We start from the raw sequence: 20,370 nt of genomic DNA, 5'->3' as shown, positions 1-20,370 counted from the left end.
ATGTCTGCCTGTCTGTTTGTTTGTTTTTGATGTTTTTTGTTTGTTATAAATTTGGAAAACCAATAAAAAAATTGGGAGGGGGGGAGAAAGGCCGCGAGGGGGGCCTTGTCGCAAAGGTAGCCTAGGACCTCCGGGCACAGGCTTGCACCCAGGGATGTCAATTTGGTGCTGCTAAAACCACAAAGGAGGCAGCAGTTGCAAGATTCCAGCCTCTGCAGCCACAGGGGGGCGCTGCAGCGGTTCTCAACCTGTGGGTCCCCAGATGTTGGACTACAACTCCCATCATCCCTGAGCTCTGGCCTTGCTAGCTAGGGGTGATGGGAGTTGTAGTTCAACAACATCTGGGGACCCACAGGTTGAGAAAGGCTGTTTCATGGACACATCCCCACTTTTGAAGTTTAAAAAGGAAGAGAAGGGGGCAGCGACAAACAATTCCTTCCTTGCACGTCCCCTTCGCCTCCTCCAGCACCCACCCACACCCAGCTCCACCCCATGTTGTTCTGCTGGGACAGGCCTAATCCTGCAAGGGTGCTGCACCCAGAAAAGGGGATTCGAACACAAGACAGGAGATCCCTGGGGCCAAGCCCTCCTTCCTGGCCGATTCGAGGTAGGGCAGCGCCCCCTAGTGAAACCCAGTGCCTCTATTTGAGTGGTTCTCAAGCTGTGGGTCCCCAGATGTTGTTGGACTACAACTCCCATCATCCCTGAGCTCTGGTCTTGCTAGCTAGGGGTGATGGGAGTTGTAGTCCAACAACATCTGGGGACCCGGTTTGACTTCAAACCCCACCCCGTGCTCGCCATTGTCTCTTGAGACCGACGGATGCCGACAGCAATACAAAGTCCTTCTTCCAACAGCGCCTACTTAAACGGTGGAACTCCCCGCCCCATGAGCCAGCCTGGGTGGCTTTAAGAGCGGATTCCAAAGATTCACGGAGGAGGAGAGGGCCAGGGAGAGTGTGGCCCCTGTGCCCGGATCCTGCACGCGGGTTTCCCCCGAGAGCTGTTTTGCAAGGCCACCGAGAGATCAGGAGGCTTCATCCGACAGGCTCCATCTCTTTCTAATATTGCCAACCCGCCCGGGGATCTTCGGGCGGGAGATAAATTAAAAACGTAAGCTAAGAATAGCAGCGCGGCGCGGCCGCCCTCCTCCCGTGGCGGCGAGTTCCACCGGCGAACGGATTCCTCCTGAATGCGCGCGGGAACGAGGGCGGGGCGAGCGGGAGAGAAATGAATGAATCAAAGCGGGCGGGGGCGGATCCTCGAGCCCTGATTGGCCGACGCCTTCCAGCGCCCGGGAAAGCACGCGGGGCCGCTGATTGGACGCGCGCCGCGCTCGTCCGGAAGGGAGGCGGGACTGGCCGGACCCGGAAGCAGATGCCGGTGGCCAGAGGAGGGGAGAACCGAGCGGCGAGGGTCGGACCGCGGTGGGAACAGTCTCCCCCCCATACCCGGACCTGGTGACCTTTGATCCCGCTCTTTTTTTGGGGGGGGTCCTCTCTCATTCACCCGAACCCCTCTCTCTTGGCGCCCTTTGCCCCCCCAGGGCCCTTGGACTCGGGGCCACACCTCTCCCCCCCCGAGATGCCTTGGAAGCGGGGGCTCCGGTTCCTGGGGAGCTGCTCTGCGGGGAGGGTCGCCCCTGAGGGGGCCAGGCTGGCACGACCCTCATCCGGGACCCACAGCTCCGAGGGGAGACCTGACAGCTGCAGGAAGAGGAGGGTGAGTCAGTGGGGGGGGGAGTGTGGAAGTGTGTGGGGGGGGGAAGGTCCTTGGGCTGGGGCTCTGGGCCCCAACCCACACGTCAGAAGGACCCTGATGGTCAAGGGTCCAGCACCCAGTGCTCATTCATAAGTGTGCAACAAGTCTCGCAAGTGTGCAATGCGCTTGTGAGCGTGAAACTGCACACTAGCCTCTATGACTGTGCTGATCCCTGCAGGGCAGAGGCCTCTGTGCGGCTGCTTTTATTTACAGTGGTACCTCGGGTTACATACGCTTCAGGTTACACACTCCGCTAACCCAGAAATAGTGCTTCAGGTTAAGAACTTTGCTTCAGGATGAGAACAGAAATTGTGCTCCGGTGGCGCGGCGGCAGCAGGAGGCCCCATTAGCTAAAACGGTGCTTCAGTTTAAGAACAGTTTCAGGTTAAGAACGGACCTCCGGAACAAATTAAGTACTTAACTCGAGGTACCACTGTAATGTGTTGCACCCGCAGCCCTGCTTCTTTCCTCCAAGAAGCTCCGTGAAGTTCTTCTCCCTACCCCTTCGTTTAATCCCCACGACAACCACAACACTGCTAGGTGGGTTAGGCTCAGAAAAGGCAGTGGCTGTCCCCCAAGATCACACGCCCCCCCCCAATAGCCAAAGTGGGAATTCGAACCCCAGCCTCTCCCAGTCTGACACTTTAACCACTATGCCATCACTGCTGGAAGAGGGCCGTGGATGCTGATTCTGCCCAAAGGTGGCTGGAGAGCAGGGCTGAAATGGCCTTTGAAACTCAAGCACCTGCCCTTAACTCCTGGCTTCAGGGATGAAAATCAGCTCCAAGAGACAGACCCAACCGGTTAAGCATGTTGACGCCTGCAGCCAAAATAGAAATCGCTTGCCACTTAAACAGCATGTGTGTTGCGTGCTCTTCTCTACACAACCAGGGGAGGTCACTGCTACAGAGAAGTGAGGGGTTCGGAGGAGGATGCTCTTATTGTGTATTAAATTTGTATACCATCCTTCATCCGTAGATGTGTCCACATGGCACAAGTCCAATCCGCCTCCTGTAAAGGTAAAGGGACCCCTGACCGTTAGGTCCAGTCGTGGCCGACTCTGGGGTTGCGGCGCTCATCTCGCTTTATTGGCTGAGGGAGCCGGCGTACAGCTTCCCGGTCATGTGGCCAGCAGGACTAAGCCGCTTCTGGCGAACCAGAGCAGCGCACGGAAATGCCGTTTACCTTCCTGCCGTAGCGGTACCTATTTATCTACTTGCACTTTGACGTGCTTTTGAACTGCTAGGTTGGCAGGAGCAGGGACCGAGCAACGGGAGCTCACCCCGTCGCAGGGATTTGAACCACCGACCTTCTAATCGGCAAGTCCTAGGCTCTGTGGTTTAACTCATGGCGCCACCCGCGTCCCAATCTGCCTCCTGGTGAACACACAAAAGCCACTGTGCCTTGTGGAGCCCAGGATGACCACCTCCACTGGGAACTGCTGTCCCAATATTATATCTTTTTATAGATCGATAGATAAATGTCTAGCACACAGGTAAGCTCAGTTTTCCCTGCTGGGTAATGGCCTTGAAAGTTCAAGAAGCAGAAAATGAGGTCACCTTTTCCCTGAATGTTCAACTGCTCCATTACTTGACGTCTGCAATTTCCATTCGGGGGGTGGGGGGGCGTGTGGCCCATGTGGAACTCCCTGCCCCATGCAGCCTGGTTTATCCTTCCATTGAGAATAATAATAATAATAATTTATTATTAGTACCCCGCCGATCTGGCTGAGTTTCCCCAGCCACTCTGGGCGGCTTCCAACAAAGATTAAAAATACATAAAATTGTCAGACATTAAAGACTTCCCTGAACAGGGCTACCTTCAGCTGTTTTCTAAATGTCAGGTAGTTGTTTATCTCTTTGACATCTGGTGGGAGGGCGTTCCACAGGGCAGGTGCCACCACGGAGAGGGCCCTCTGCCTGGTTCCCTGTAGCTTTGCTTCTCTCAGGGAGGGAACCGCCAGAAGGCCCTTGGCACTGGACCTCAGTGTCCGGGCTGGACGATGGGGGTGGAGATGCTCCTTCAAGTATACTGGGCTGAGGCCGTTTAGGGCTTTAAAGGTCAGCACCAACACTTTGAATTGTGCTTGGAAATGTGCTGGGAGCCAATGTAGGTCTTTCAAGACCTGTGTTATGTGGTCTCGGCGGCCGCTCCCAGTCACCAGTCTAGCTGCCGCATTCTGGATTAGTTGTAGTTTCTGGGTCACCTTCAAAGGTAGCCCCACGTAGAGCGCATTGCAGTAGTCCCAAGTGAGAGATAACCAGAGCATGCACCACTCTGGCGAGACAGTCTGAGGGAAGGGAGGGACAGCTGCCCTGGACACAGAATTGACCTGTGCTTTGCCCTCCTCTGCCCCCTCAATATTGGGGGGCTGGCGCTAAGCGCCCTGCTAAGGAATATTGAGGGGGCTGGCTGCCAGAACTCTAATAGCGCAGAATTGGAAGACATCAAAAATCCCAACTATAAACGAATGGCAAACCAAACTATTTGATTATTTAGAACTGGCAAAAATGACACAGAAAATAAGAAATCAAAAAGACATAAAGTTTAATAAAGAATGGAATAAATTTATGACATATATGGAAACAGAGGTAAAAAATCTAAAAATCACAGTAGGTGTGACGTAACACTTGTGACGTAAAGAGTCTTTTGAGGAAAAGAAACTGCAGATAAAAAATCATATAATATATTCTGAAACCGAGATGAAGGGAAGTCAATTAATGTTGTGTGTTATTTAGTTATTTAGTTAATGTAAGTTAGTTAGTTGGTGTTTTATGTTAGGTGATGTTTTTTCTTTTGTTTTTTTTATTATTATTTCTTTTATTTATGTACTCCTTTTTTTGTATGTATGTGTTATGTATGTTTATTTCTTCACTTGTTTTAATGTTGGATGTAGTAAAATGAATTAAAACCAATTAAAAAAAAAAAGGAATATTGAGGGGGCTAATGAAGCCTCTGACCCTGAGAGTTGGCGCACCTGATCCCAGCGCTTTAGAAGAAATTGGGTTTTGGCGGCTGAGAGCTCTGTGTCCTGGACCCGGCAGGAAACAGCAATCTGCTTTCTGCTTTTAGCAGGAAACTGTGGAGCTCCCAGCATCTCCTTGGGAGGAGCAGGAAAACCTGCCTTGCCCGGGAAGGTGGTTCCTGCAGGGGGCAAACTCTTGTCACACCGCAAGCGCCACAGGATGGGCTGCCGATCGTTCCGGTGACCAGCCGCTTCCCATGCCCACAGGGGCACCCGGGCTTTGGGGAGTCTCCAGCTCTGGTCGCCCCCGTCTGATTCATCAGAGTGCGCCGCTTCGAGGTCTCACGGTGGAGGACATCCAGAAGGCGAGGGAATCTCGTCCGAGGAAAGACCAGGAGAGTCTGGGCAAAATGAGGCAGAAGGTAAGGCCTGGGTCTCGTGGGGAGGGGGGAGTGGGTGGCTTGAACCCTGAGCCAACCAGGATCCAGCAGGGATGCAACGTTCAGCACAACGCTTAAGGCAGAAGTTTCCAAACGTTCCCTGTTTGTGACACACTTTTTCATTTCGCAACACACCCACACGCTGCAGCCGACAAGCAAGTGTGTTGCGGCACATAGTTTGGAAAGCTCTGGGTTAAGGTGTACGCACAGGTACTGCTGTTAATTGCCGCGGTTGGCTGGGGAAATAGTTCAAATCGCAACTCTAGAAACTTTATGCTTAAGATCATAAAAATAATCTGGTTGGACACGCCAAGGTGGACCCATCTTGTCTTAACGCTCTGTTCCCAGATGTTTCTGGAGCGCTCACAAGAGGGGGTGAGCCTTCCTTGCCCCCCAACATCTGTCTGGCTTAACTTTTCTGCTGTCTGCTTTGTTCCTCAGCTCAGCGAGAGAGCCCGTGAGCGGAAAGTACCAGTGACCCGCGTTGGACGCCTTGCGAATTTTGGAGGTGAGATCCTCCAGGCGGCAGCATTTGCAGTTGAAGATTTGTTGCATCACAGAGAGGGAGGGAGAATGCCAGGGTGATGCGACTGGATTTTGCCTTTCGTTTGCCTGCTTTGCTGCCATTGGTTTGGCTGCTGTGATGTCACGGAATGTTTAGACAGACGCCAGTTGCTCAGAAGAAAGGGCCAGTCGTGGAACGTTGTAAACGGCTGCAGGAGCGTGGAAGTTGAATGCACATCTACAAAAACTAACCTGGACAGGTCCTTGAATTGTAGCAAGTTCCCCCCTGAAAAGGAAGTATTAAACTATCACAATAAATCTTGTCATTTGGGAATTGGAGAGGGCTGAGAATGAATGGCTTGAAATGAATATTCCACTCACAAAATTACAATCCTAAGCATTTCTTGAGGACGATCCTAATGTAATTTATGTTTGCAGAGTAGACCTTCCTATGGGTTCCACATTGGTGGGGTGGGGAGGGGCAGTTGGAGCTGGTGGTGGGAGAGACTGGGCTGAGGGGGAGACTGGACTCATTCTATTCCACACACACACACACACACCCGCCTGCGATTCATAGAGTCCTTTCTCCCTTCCAGGTCTGGCTGTGGGCCTGGGCTTCGGAGCCTTGGTGGAAGTGGCGAGGAACTCCCTTAACGGGGAGCAAAAAATCAAGGGTAAGGAAGGTGCAAGAGAAGGGCCTGCCCTGTGTACTCGTGCTCTCTTGCACATGTGCGTGCGAGGCCACAAGGGGCTGCTCCTAAAGATTTTGAGGGCCGGGGTGCGTGGCTGGGGCTGGCCTTGCCTCAAAAAGTGGCTGGACTCTTCTTCTGCTCTCAAGGGAAGAGGATGCCAGACTAGCTGGGCCCCCTTTGGCCTGACCCAGAATAATAATAATAATAATAATAATAATAATAATAATAAACTTATTATTTATACCCTGCCCATCTGGCTGAGTTTCCCCAGCCACTCTGGGCGGCTCCCGATCGAGTGATTAAAAACAATGCAGCATTAAATATAAAAAACCTCCCTAAACAGGGCTGCCCTCAGATGTCTTTTAAAGATAAGATAGCTGCTTATTTCCTTCACATCTGGTGGGAGGACGTTCCACAGGGCGGGAGCCACCACCGAGAAGGCCCTCTGCCTGGTTCCCTGTAACTTGGCTTCTTGCAATGAGGGAACCGCCAGAAGGCCCTTGGCGCTGGATCTCAGTGTCCGGGCTGAACGATGCGGGTGGAGACACACATATTCTGCTCTCATGAGAGACCTGCTACCCCAGGCACACGCGAATCTTTCTTCCCTCCCCCTCTGCAGACGCAAGCTTCCTGCTGGACTCCAACCCCTTCCTGTCGGAAGCAAACGCCGAGCGGATCGTGGACACCCTCTGCAAAATGCGTGGGGCTGCCCTCAAGATTGGCCAGATGTTGAGCATTCAAGGTATCGGGGGGGGGATACCCCAGCCACTCTGGGCTGCTCCCAGCAGAATACTAAAAACAGAATAAAACTTCCCTAATAGGACTGCCTTCAGATGTCTTCTGATAGTCAGATAGTTGTTTATTTCCTTGACATCTGGTGGGAGGGTGTTCCACAGGGCGGGTGCCACCACCAAGAAGGCCCTCTGCCTGGTTCCCTGTAACCTCACTTCTCACAGTGAGGGAGCCACCAGATGGCGCTCGGAGCTGGACCTCAGTGTCTGGGCAGAACGATGGGGGTGGAGACGCTCCTTCAGATATACTGGACCGAGGCTGTTTAGGGCTTTAAAGGTCAGCACCAACACTTTGAATTGTGCTCGGACCAGTGTCATGTGGTCTCGGCAGCCGCTCCCAGTCACCAGTCTAGCTGCCGCATTCTGGATTAGTTGCAGTTTCCGGGTCACCTTCAAAGGTAGCCCCACATAGAGCGCATTGCAGTAGTCCAAGCGGGAGATAACTAGAGCATGCACCACTCTGGCGAGACAGTCTGCAGGCAGCTAGGGTCTCATCCTGCGTACCAGATGGAGCTGGCAGACAGCTGCCCTGGACACAGAATTGACCTGCGCCTCCATGGACAGCTGTGAGTCCAGAATGACTCCCAGGCTGCACACCTGGTCCTTCAGGGGCACAGTTGCCCCATTCAGGACCAGGGAGTCCTCCCCACCCGTCAAAGGACTGCCCTCCCGAGCCAAAACCAAAGAGCCTCTCCAGGCCAGCAGGGTGGGTTGCAGCATTGCAAATGGTATTTAAAAAACAGTTTCTTTGGGACGCCCGCTTCTCCCCACAGACAACAGCTTCATCAGCCCCCAGCTGCAGCAGATCTTCCAGCGCGTCCGACAAAGCGCCGACTTCATGCCGCCCTCTCAGATGATGGTGCGTTGCTGTGGGGTGGGGCAGGGGGCCGCGAGGGAAGCCGCCTTTGCCCTCTGCCTGTGGTTGGGTGGGAGGGTTGGCATGGATGCTGTGAGCAGGGAAGTCCAACTCAGCTGCCACACTGAGATGCTGCCTCAGTCCAGATGGCAGTCACTGATGGTGAGAGGCAGCTCTCCAACATGTTGCTCCAGGGACTCTCTGTTCTTCCCCTTCCAGGGTGTCCTGGTGGAAGAACTGGGTGCCGACTGGCGGGACAGAGTCGCCTCCTTTGAGGAAACGCCCTTTGCGGCCGCCTCCATCGGCCAAGTGCACCTTGGGGTGCTGAAGGACGGGACCGAAGTGGCCATGAAGATCCAGGTAAACGTTGGCTCAGACGTGGAGACGTTGCCGGGATTTGAACCCAGGACTGTGCACGCAAGGAAGATGCTCTGGCCACAGGGCGAGGGCAGAGCCTGTAGGGAGAGACTTTCACTGCGAGGCAAGTCTCTGGTCTGCCGGGGTTGGAAGCCGGTCTTGACATTCCGTCTCCCTCCTCTCCTTCTGCAGTACCCAGGCATTGCTCAGAGCATCCGGAGTGATGTGGATAACCTGTTGGTGGTGCTCAAGATGAGCATGATGCTCCCAGAAGGTAAGGAGAACGCAAGGTGAGCCAAAGGGGGTCCATCTAGTCCCATCTTCTCTCTTCCTCTTCATAATAATAATAATAATAATAATAATAATAATAATAATAATAAATTTTATTTATACCCAGCCAAGACCAGGCTCAGGGCGGCTAACAGCAAATATAAAACAATTGATTGAAATACAGCTTGAAAACAAGATTAAAATACAACATTAAAATGCAGCCTCATTTCAGTGAAAACTCAGTTTTGGGGGGATAAAAACGTCAAGTCTTCACCAAGGCCAACTATCCAGACTGGTCCTATGTGGGCCAGAAAAAAGCCAGGGAAGTCCCCAAACAGGAGTTCCAACACAGAAGGAGAAAGGAAAAAAGAAAGAGGGGGAGGGAATCAAATTGACTCCAAGCCAAAGGCCAGGCGGAACAACTCTGTCTTACAGGCCCTGCGGGAAGAAATCAGATTTTTTTAAAAATCGTTTTTATTTGATTTTACAGGTATAAATTCATAACAAACCAAATATATATCCATATAGAGAGATTTATCTGAATCTTGAGACTTCCCCCCCAATCCCTTCCACGGGTCCTATTGTCAACGTTTTCAACTGCATCTTATTTCATAATCTATTACATCTGTCCATATTGTCCATAGTCTTTGTTACATTACAAGTGAGATTAAAATCCTGTTTTCATCTGCTTCCGGTGGTCTCCTAAATAAATTATAATTTCCCCCCATTCTTTCTTGGAAGTTTTTGTCTTCTTGGTCCCTGAGCTTTCTGGTCAGTTTTGCAATTTCAGCGTAATCTAATATCTTGGTTTGCTATTCCTCTCTGCTAGGGACTCAATTTCTTTCCATCTCTGGGCTACTAGCATCCGTGCTACTGTTGTCGTGTACACGATGAGTTCCTTTGGGATGTCGGTACCTACAATTCCTAATAAGAAGGCTTCTGGATTTCCACCCCACCAACGTTATTTAAAACATGTTTTTCAGTTCATTGTATATCATTTCCCTTATTGCCTTATACCACCACCACATATGATAAACGTTACCTTCTTTTTCTTTACATTTCCAGCAGGTATTTGTACTTGTTTTACACATTTTTGCTAGCTTACTAGGATTACTAGGAGTCAAATACAATCAACACATCATTTTCATATGCAGTCATACCTCGGGTTACAGCTGCTTCAGGTTGCGTTTTTTTCGGGTTACGGACCGCCGAAACCCGGAAGTACGAGAACTGGTTACTTCCGGGTTTCGGCACTCGTGCATGCGCAGAAGCACTCAATCTTGATTTGCGCATGCGCAGAAGCGCCAAATTGCTTCCCGTGCGTGTGCAGACGCGGGCTGCAAACGCTGCGGGTTGCGAATGTGCATCCCGCACGGATCACGTTCGCAACCCGAGCATCCGCTGTAATTTTCTTTCAGCGCACGACATTATGTGAATTTCAAATCTGTTTTCCGTAACCTTTCCAAATCTGCAATCTGAATGTTATGCCTCAAATCCCTTGCCCAGTGTACCATTGCAGATTTTACCTGTTCACCTTTTATATGCCGTTCCAAAAGCAATCTATACATTTTCACATCTAGTCCATCTTCTCACAAGGGCCTACCAGGTAGCAACCTGTAGGCAGGACCTGCGCACCAGAGCCCTTTCCTCCTCCCTGAATCTGGCCAGTCCTCCTTGAGAGCCGTCCAGGTGGATGGCGGGTCTTTCCCTCCTGCACCAGGGAGTTCCCCAGTTTTGTGCTGTCATGGGTGAGCAGCCTCTGCCCGCCTCTGCTTCCTTGCAGGCCTCTTTGCTGACAACACCCTGCAGGTGCTTCAGAAGGAGCTGGAGTGGGAATGCGACTACCAGCGGGAGGCTCAGTGCGCCCAGAAGTTCAGGTACGAATGAATTTATTGTTTTGGTCACAGACCAGTTCCAGCCCACATACAATATCAAGGAAGTCATAAAACACGATAGGGATACATTTGAATTTGCAATTACCGTATTTTTTGCTCTATAAGACTCACTTTTTCCCTCCTGAAAGGTAAGGGGAAATGTGTGTGCGTCTTATGGAGCGAATGCAGGCTGCGCAGCTATCCCAGAAGCCAGAACAGCAAGAGGGATTGCTGCTTTCACTGCGCAGCAATCCCTCTTGCTGTTCTGGCTTCTGAGATTCAGAATATTTTTTCCCCTTGTTTTCCTCCTCCAAAAACTAGGTGCGTCTTGTGGTCTGGTGCGTCTTATAGAGCGAAAAATACGGTAGGTATAACAGGGACAATACAGATGTAGCAACAGTTAAAAAATATATATAAATTAAAACTTAGTCACTAACATGTAACCTAAAATTATCATTTAAGGCTTTAATCATCATGTTAGTATAGCTTGTTCGCTACGTTTTATGGCAGTCGCACAGAATTTGGCTACCCTTAACGTGATCTCAGGATCCTTGCCCTCTACCAGGGATTTTAGACATTGAAGTTCGGATTCATTTGGAGATTTTTGCATAGCAGGGGTAATAAATACCGAGCGTCTATCCCCGTAGAAGTGGCGTGAGAGACAGTTTCTACCTCCATCAATCCGCAGGGGCAGACTCGTTCCACGTATGGTTTACCCTCGAATCTGCCCTGCAATAAGGCAGATGGCAGCACGTTGAATCTAGCGAGGGTAAATGATGGTCTGTATTTAGGTATTTGTAGGAAGTTCAGGTAGCTGAGAGCAAACCCCTGGCCTGGCCTTGCTCCTCCTGGGAGATTACCCAGCCTTTCAAGAGTCTTCCCTGCAAACCCTTCCCCTAACAAGGAAATGCCAGCATGGCTTCCCCAGGCGGTCCTGCTCAGGGCTGCCAGCTCTTGGAGTTGACTCGGGAAAGCGGGGAGCTGCCTTGGCCTGCGAGTCAACCCTGGCTGGCAGCAACAGCACGACCTGGTTTCAAGAGGAGTTCTTGCCAGGGACTGAACCCAGGGACTTCTGTCTCCATAGCGGGCGCTGTGCCACACTGAGCCACAGGAGTGGGCGGGAGCTGGGGCAGAGCCCACTATTAGTATTTATTTATTTATTTATTTTATGTACCACCCTATACCCGAGGGACGCGGGTGGTGCTGTGGGTTAAACCACAGAGCCTAGGACTTGCTGATCAGAAGGTCGGCAGTTCGAATCCCCGCAACGGGGTGAGCTCCAGTTGCTCGGTCCCTGCTCCTGCCAACCTAGCAGTTCGAAAGCACGTCAAAGTGCTAGTAGATAAATAGGTACCGCTCCGGCGGGAAGGTAAACGGCGTTTCCATGTGCTGCTCTGGTTTGCCAGAAGCCGCTTAGTCATGCTGGCCACATGACCCGGAAGCTGTCTGCGGACAAAACGCCGTTTTCCTCGGCCAATAAAGCGAGATGAGCGCTGCAACCCCAGAGTCAGCCACGACTGGACCTAATGGTCAGGGGTCCCTTTACCTTTACCTTTACCCTATACCCGGAGGTCTGAGGGCAGTTCACGTAGAAACATCACAGTATATAAAATAAAAATAAAAGTAATAACCCAACAATACCTCCCTCGAAGGGAGGTGCCTTTTGGGATGACGCTGGAGGACCTCTGTAGCCTCAGGACCAACCACCCTTTTGTGGGGGGGCGTGGCGTGGTGTCTTGCAGCCCTCCCACTTGGAGAGAGCCTCCTTGCTGAATCATCTCTCCCCACAGGCACCTCCTGGAAGGAGACCCGTTCTTCGAGGTGCCCAAGGTGGTAGAGGAGCTGTCCACTCACAGGGTCCTGTCAATGGAGCTGGCGGGGGGCGTCCCGCTGGACCGCTGCCAGGATCTCAGCCAGGAGCTGCGGAACGAGGTGAGGCGGGGGCCAGGAACGCAGGGCTCTCCTTACGGAGAAAGCTTGGGTGGAGGAGAGGTCTCTGTGTCTGTGGATGGCATTACCCCCCAAAAAGGAGCGTCTCTATAGGAGACCTTCGTAGCATTTGCACACACCCCCGGCGGCTGCAGCCCCCTTTCCTGCCTGCCCAGGGTAGGCTACATAAATGCATAGCTGTCAACCGTCCCTTGTTTGGCGGGAAAGTCCCTTATCCCAGCGCCGTGTCCCGCTGCTGTCCCTTATTGATGATGTCCCTTAAATTTCCCGGGTTTCAAAGAAAGCAGCTCCTCTCCCTCCTTCCCTGCCGGCCAGGGAGGAGGGAGGCTCCAACTGTGTTGCTTGGCTGCGTTGCTCACCCAATAAGGAGTCTAAGAGCGACTGGGGGTGAAGCTTGCATGCCTTGTGCCGATCAAATCGGCCGCGTTGCCTGGGGACTCGCCTTTGCTCAGCGCTTCCCAGCGGAGAGGTGACGGTGGTTTTCCTTGCTGCACCCCCTTTGCCGGGTTGCTGCGCTGTGGGAATCACCGCTTGAGGCTTCGTTTGGTTGCTGGCTGGGCTTTCTGCCTTTGGCTGGGAGGGGCTCAGAAGTTGAACATACCTGTGCCTGGAAAATCCCTTATTTTGGCTGCTGATCCCTTATTTTCGAGGCTGCTGGTCCCTTATTTTCAAATCTGTAAGTTGACAGCTATGCATAAATTCTGCCAAATGGCAGGCACCCTGCAATAGGATGACCTCAAGGCTGCAGATTTCTGGGCCAAGGCATTAAAGGAAACATCTCCAATCTCCGATCAAACCGTTGTTCCTTCTCTGTATTTGGCACTTTGAAATTGATTTTCTGAAGCCAATAAAGAGATGGGGAAAAAACAAGGAGCTCATCTCTCGCAGTGAGAATGTCTCTAGTGAGGTTCTGGGAAACGCTTTAGCTAGTCATTCTCTGGACTAGTGGCACTCAAGAGTCTGGCAGGTAGCCTGGCCGGAAAATAATAATAATCAGTCTCAAAGTAGGATCTAGTAAAAGAGGAAGGGTTCTTGCAGTATGGTTTGATTTCACATCATTAATGAACGAGGAGGCAAACGGACGGATGGCCATTCCAGGTTACATGAAAATAAGACACAATTCGCCCATTCTCTTCCATTTTATTCTTGCCGTCTCTCCATTCACGCGGTGCACACATGATAAGAAAACAAGGGGATTAAGACTAATGTTTTTGTTCAGTCCACCATGTGTTCAACATATTGGTAATATTTTTTAAGTATTTATTAAGCCGCAATATTCGTGTTCTGTATCTGCCCTTCTGCCGCCTAACGCTTCTCTTCTGGTACCTTCTTTCTTTTCTTACTTTCTTCCTTTAAATTTTGCCTTTCCTTCCACTAAAAGTATCTAAAAAATAAAGAGGGGCTCCCTCTCTTCCTTCTCTCGGCAGATCTGTTCCCACATCCTTCGCCTGTGCCTCCGAGAGGTCTTTGAGTTCCGCTTCATGCAGACCGATCCAAACTGGTCCAATTTTTTCTACGATGCCGAGAGGCACAAGGTGGGAGTTTGGGCCAGATTCTCCAGGTGGGGGGGAATGTTTGCCGGGTGCGAGAGACTGCAGGCGCGTCTAACCCCTCGTTCCTCGCAGGTGACCCTGCTGGACTTTGGGGCCAGCCGAGACTTCAGCAAAGAGTTCACTGACAATTACATTGAGGTGAGTGCCGGTTATCTTTTCCTCCTCCTTTTACAGCATCTCACATCCCTCCTGGGGTAGATGACTGCTTTCTAGATGTCCAGGCATCACACAGGTGGGCGTCCCCTCGGCCATTGGAAAGGGCAGGATCTCCATACTAACCCTATTTTAATACATCAGCCTGCATGTGTCCATTTTAACTTTCTAGCCTTTTCCATCACCTCTGTAATGTGTTATCTCTGTCGTTTAATAATAATAATATACTTCAGAGCATAATAATAATAATAATAATAATAATAATAATAATAATAATTGTTTATATGCCATCCATCTGACTGGGTTTCCCCAGCCACTCTGAGCAGCTCCAAATAAAATATTCAAAACACAATAAAACATCAGATGCCAAGGAGATAAAGAACTATATAACTTTTAGAAGACATCTGAAGGCAGCCTTGTACAGTGGTACCTCGGGTTAAGTACTTAATTCGTTCCGGAGGTCCGTTCTTAACCTGAAACTGTTCTTAACCTGAAGCACCACATTAGCTAATGGGGCCTCCTGCTGCCGCAGCACCACTTGTTCTCATCCTGAAGCAAAGTTCTTAACCTGAAGCACTATTTCTGGGTTAGCAGAGTCTGTAACCTGGAGTGTATATAACCTGAAGCGTATGTAACCCAAGGTACCACTGTATCGGGAAGTTTTCAATGGTTGATGTTTTACTATGTTTTATATATGCCATTGGGACGCGGGTGGCGCTGTGGGTTAAACCACAGAGCCTAGGACTTGCTGATCAGAAGGTCGGCGGTTCGAATCCCCACGACGGGGTGAGCTCCCGTTGCTTGGTCCCTGCTCCTGCCAACCTAGCAGTTCGAAAGCACGTCAAAGTGCAAGTAGATAAATAGGAACCGCTCCGGCAGGAAGGTAAACAGCGTTTCTGTACGCTGCTCTGGTTCACCAGAAGCGGCTTAGTCCTGCTGGCCACATGACCCGGAAGCTGTCGGCGGAGAAATGCCGGCTCCCTCGGCCCATAGAGCGAGATGAGCACCGCAACCCCAGAGTGGGTCACAACTGGACCTAATGGTCAGGGGTACCTTTACCTTTACCTTTATATATGCCATCAGCTGCTCAGAGTGGCTGGGGAAACCCAGACAGATGGGCAGGGTATAAATATTATTATTATTACAGGGCTGCCTTCAGATGTCTTCTAAAAGTCAAATAGTAGTTTGACATCTTAAGGCGTTCCACAGGGCAGGCTACCCAGAAGGCCCTCTGCCTGGTTCCCTGTAACCTCATTCCTCACATAATACACAAAATAATAATAAAATATTAATCCAACAGCAGCACACACCCCACACATGTAGCAGGTTGGGGAAGTGGGGCTCCAGTGGTGGCTATATAATGTTAGCCGCTGGCTAGAGCAGGGCTGAGCCCCCCAATATCCACCCCCTCAGCCCCTCTCTTTCCTCTCTGCAAAGGTGGTGAGGGCCGCGGCGGATGGAGACCGGGCCAAAGTGCTGCAAAAGTCCAAAGACCTCAAGTTCATGACGGGGTTCGAGACCAAGGTGAGTGTGTCCATCGGGAGATTAATCTCACCAGCCGCCCCAGGCTGATCAGGAACCAGTGTTTTGAGTTGGCACTGAGGGGCGCTAGGCAGACCGGGTGGATTTCAAGAGGCTGTGAGCCAGGAAGGGGGGGCAGGAAGAGGAGGGGAGGTTTAAATCTCTCCCCCACCCACCCACCCAGCCACCGATCTTCTGAGATGGTCTCTGTCCCTGCCTGTTCACCTTAAGCTAGTTTAACAGTCACAAAGTTTCTCAAGGAGCACCAGAGCTCTTGCTGCTTAAAGAGAGGAGATTATAAAATGATCTGTGATGTATGGAAGTGAGAGCTGGACCATAAAGAAGGCTGATCGCCAAAGAATGGATGCTTTTGAATTATGGTGCTAGAGGAGACTCTTGAGAGTCCCATGGACTGCAAGAAGATCCAACAGATCCATTCTGAAGGAAATCAGCCCTGAGTGCTCACTGGAAGGACAGATCCTGAAGCTGAGGCTCCAAGACTCTGGCTACCTCATGAGAAGAGAAGACTCCCTGGAAAAGACCTTGATGTTGGGAAACATGGAGGGCACAAGGAGAAGGGGATGACAGAGGGCGAGATGGTTGGACAGTGTTCTTGAAACTACCAGCATGAGTTTGACCAAACTGCGGGAGGCAGTGGAAGACAGGAGGGCCTGGCGTGCTCTGGTCCAGGGGGTCACGAAGAGGCGGACACGACTAAATGACTAAACAACAACAATCGTTAGAAGAGAGGAAAATCTCTCTCTCTCTCTCTCTCTCTCTCTCCCTCATAACTCTAGAACTCATGGTCATTGCAATGAAGCTGAATGCAGATAAAAGAAAGACTTTTTTCATGAAGCACATAAACTGTGGAACTCCCTGCCACAAGAGGCAGTGGAGGCCACTCATCTGGATGGCTTTAGAAGGGGCTTGCACAAATTGACAGAGGAGGAGAAAGCTATTGGTGTCTACTAGCCAGGATGGCGGGTCTCTGCCACCACAGTCAGAGGCAGCAACGCTTCTGGGCACCATTTGCTCTGAACTGCAGCAGAGGAGAGCCCCCTTATCCTTGTGGGTTTCCCCAAAGAGGCATCGTCTCCTTGGCCACTGTGGGAACAGGACTGGATGGGGCCCCCTTTGGCCTGATCCGGCAGGCTCTTCTCACGCTCTTGTGGAGCCTCCAGATCCAGCGGCAGTCTATCCGGAGTCCTCGGTTCTTTTGGGTAGAATAGGAGGCTGGACTAGATGGGCCTGATCCCACAGCCAGGCTCTTCTTAGGAGGGCACCAGGTTTCCAAAGTCTGAGTCCCATACTGTCCGGAGTGGGGTGCCATTCTCCGCCCCCCCTTCCTCTGAGCAGTTGCTCTGCCATGCCTACCATTTTGTGATTTAGCTGGGGATGGGGGGCTGGCTTATTTGTTTTAGATTCTTTGAAGCGGTTCTCAACCTGTGGGTCCCCAGATGTTGTTGGACTACAACTCCCATCATCCCTGAGCTCTGGCCTTGCTAGCTATGGGGTGATGGGAGTTGTAGTTCAACAACATCTGGGGACCCACAGGTTGAGAAAGGCTGTTTCATGGACACATCCCCACTTTTGAAGTTTAAAAAGGAAGAGAAGGGGGCAGCGACAAACAATTCCTTCCTTGCACGTCCCCTTCGCCTCCTCCAGCACCCACCCACACCCAGCTCCACCCCATGTTGTTCTGCTGGGACAGGCCGAATCCTGCAAGGGTGCTGCACCCAGAAAAGGGGATTCGAACGCAAGACAGGAGATCCCTGGGGCCAAGCCCTCCTTCCTGGCCGATTCGAGGTAGGGCAGCGCCCCCTAGTGAAACCCAGTGCCTCTATTTGAGTGGTTCTCAAGCTGTGGGTCCCCAGATGTTGTTGGACTACAACTCCCATCATCCCTGAGCTCTGGCCTTGCTCGCTAGGGGTGATGGGAGTTGTAGTTCAACAACATCTGGGGACCCACAGCTTGAGAAAGGCTGCTTGTGGCCTGCAAGTAGATTCATTTTTTTTATCTCATTCCCCTTACTTATCAAAGCATTCAGTCTCTGCTTTCCCTGGCTAAACATTCCCAGCTCCTTCAACCGTTCCTCATCAGGGTTGGTTTCCAGACCCTCAATCATCTCTGTCTCCCTCCTCTGCCTGCCTTCCTTGTCAACACCCTTCTAAAACTGTGGCATCCAGAATTGGACACAGGTGGGGTCTGACCAAGGCTGAAAGAAGTGGTAAAGGCAGTCTGCCCATGCTCAGGAACCCCTCTTCCCCTTCCTGTCAGCCCCTGTGGCCCCTGCCAGTCCCAGAAACACCTGCCCTTAGACTGACCTCCCTCCTTCTCCCGGCAGGTGTTTGAGGACGCCCACGTGGACGCCGTGATGATCCTGGGAGAGGCCTTCTCCACGCCGGGCCCCTTCGACTTCGGCACCCAGCGCACCACTCGCTGCATCCAGGACCTCATTCCCGTGATGCTGAAGCACCGACTCAGCCCCCCTCCGGAGGAGAGCTACTCGCTGCACCGCAAGATCGCCGGATCCTTCCTCATCTGCGCACGACTCGGGGCCGCCATCCCCTGCCGGGAGATGTTCGAAGAGGCCTATGCCCGGTACTTGGCCGGGGAGCGCTCAGCTCCCATGGCCAGCAGAGCCTAGGGGGATCCTCTGCTGTTTCTGCGAGTGGATCCTGCAGCTTGCAAGCTGGCTGCAACTCTCCGTGAGGGAGCCCTGACCATTCTGCTGCCGGGACAGCTTGTGTGGGGCAGGGGCCCTCTGTGGGGCAGCATCTCGGCCAAGCGGGGGTCTTTCTTCGGACCAGCCACTGGCCGGTATTAGAGCTGCCCTCTAACACAGCCACCTGGCCTGGCATTTTCATCCTCAACCCCTCTGGCGGTCTCCTCTTGAGCAAGGGAAGGGGTAGCGCCAGCCAGCTCTGCCCCACACCCTCGCTTGGCCTCCTGCCCGCTCTCCTGCCCCCTACAGGCCCGGTGTCCCTAGGGCAGCAATAGCTGAGGTGCCACCGCCGCCCAAAGGGTACGGTCAAATCAGCGAGGTTTGGCGCTCCCTGCAATCGACTCCCTTGGAGGAACCGACGGTTCTCATCACCAAGCAAAGAGGCTTGAAGAAGCTCAAGTGATTTGGGGGCTGTCAGTCTCCTGGGAATGATAAAAGAGCTTCGCTGCTGCTCCCAAGGAGATCCATCCGTCCCCATGTCCCTTTCCGGTTCCTAACTCCAGCCAGGAGAGTCCTGGCTTCCTCCATCTGTGGCCTTTGGAGCAGGAGGACATGAGCGCTGAGCTGGGGCGCGTCCCACCCGTGAAAGGGACCCCTCCCTTCCTTCTGCTTTTAATATATAAACTTGGGTGTGACTTTAAACTGGGGCAGCTAGACAAAGAGAGAAAGGCAGCGAGAGATCTGGGGGGAGAGGGATCTGGCAGAAGCAACTGGGTCTTGGGCCTGACTTGGGTGGCCAAAGTGTGTGTGTGTCTGTATGTGTCTCTGCCCATTACAGCTAACGGGTGTTTTTTAAAATGAAAAAACGGTGTCCGTGTGTTTTCTCTGCCATCCAAACACAGAGGTGCTGAGGGCCAGAAAAGCAAGCGGCTGTTCCTTTGTGGGCCAAAAGCGGGCAGGGAAGCCACGAGTTGCAGTTTGGGGGCATTTTTGTGCAGGGAGGGGCTCCCAGCCCCACCCCAGAGCGTCTTAACAGAGCCAACACCCAGTCTGGGAAATGAAAGAAGCATCTGATCCATCAGAACGCCCTGTCACACTTCTGCAAATTTAGCAAGGCTTTTCACTGCTTGGTATCGGTTTTTATTGGAGAAGGGACTCCTCCCTCTCTCTCTATATATATAATCTTTTTTAAAGCTCAGATAAATGCTTTGATATTGCCCTGTGGCTCTGACGTCTTAGCTCCTCATCCTTGCTTAATTTTTTTTATTTTTTAGGGCAGAGGGAGTGACTGAAGAATGGAAAAGTTGAAAGCAAATGGGGAGAAACATAGCACATCTCATTAGACAACGATCACATACTTGATGACCCCATCTGTGGGGAAATTATATTAGGATAATCAAATCCGAAAGACACAAGGAAATGAGAGAAAGGCGTATATAGAAACAAAACTAAGGTTAGGGATAATTAAGAGAGAGGGCAGCGCGGAAGGGAGAAAAGAAAGGGGGAGAGAAAGAAAACAGAGAAAGAGGGAGGGATAAAAAGAGGCAACTGATTTGTGGGGAAACGTTTTCCAGGACGAAAATGTGCTAGAAATGTGATTTACCATATTTTTTCGCTCCATAAGACACACTTTTTTCTTCCTAAAAAGTTAGGGGAAATGTCTGTGCGTCTTATGGAGCGAATGCGTGGTCCCTGGAGCCGAATTGCCCAGGGGAGAAAAGCAGATCATGCTCTCTTTTTTTGAAAGAGGGAAGGGGGTGTTGAAACAAAGCTGCTAATGGGCAAGCGATCGGGAGGGAGATAAGGGACGCTAGCAATAAAAGAGGCTGCCTGGGAGGGGGGAGGTAAAGACAGCGAACTTGCAAGCAGAGGAGACAGGAAGACTAAAGCAAGGAGGAGAGAAATTAGAAGAAAAGGAGCAAAAAACTGCTCCACCTAAGGAAAAGACGCTAAGGCAAACAAGAGGGAAGGGAGTGTTGAAAGGAAGCAGCTGATTGGCAAGCGATCGGGAGGGAGATATG

At 51.6% G+C, this 20,370-nt stretch overlaps 1 protein-coding gene across 2 annotated transcripts; it reads left to right on the top strand.

Moving 5' to 3' along the window:
- Nucleotides 1-1,342: 1,342 nt before the first annotated feature.
- COQ8B (coenzyme Q8B) lies at nt 1,343-19,566 on the top strand. Of its 2 annotated transcripts, none has more exons than XM_083627313.1 (14): nt 1,343-1,719; nt 4,834-5,145; nt 5,605-5,671; nt 6,264-6,341; nt 6,979-7,101; nt 7,924-8,009; nt 8,226-8,366; nt 8,556-8,637; nt 10,417-10,510; nt 12,298-12,439; nt 13,885-13,992; nt 14,083-14,148; nt 15,601-15,687; nt 18,029-19,566. In XM_083627313.1, exons 1-14 carry the CDS (start codon nt 1,582-1,584, stop codon nt 18,329-18,331), a joined length of 1,827 nt encoding a protein of 608 aa, XP_083483439.1. In that variant the 5' UTR covers nt 1,343-1,581; the 3' UTR covers nt 18,332-19,566. The 2 variants fall into 2 exon arrangements, with proteins under 2 accessions (XP_083483439.1, XP_083483438.1); XM_083627312.1 differs by having other exon boundaries at nt 1,344-1,719; nt 4,831-5,145.
- Nucleotides 19,567-20,370: the final 804 nt, after the last annotated feature.

This window comes from Podarcis filfolensis (assembly GCF_964270895.1).
Source record: "Podarcis filfolensis genome assembly, chromosome: 8".
In the NCBI taxonomy this organism is placed as follows: domain Eukaryota; kingdom Metazoa; phylum Chordata; class Lepidosauria; order Squamata; family Lacertidae; genus Podarcis; species Podarcis filfolensis.
Note: the sequence above shows the minus strand (reverse complement) of the source record. Positions and strands in the feature narration are given on the sequence as shown.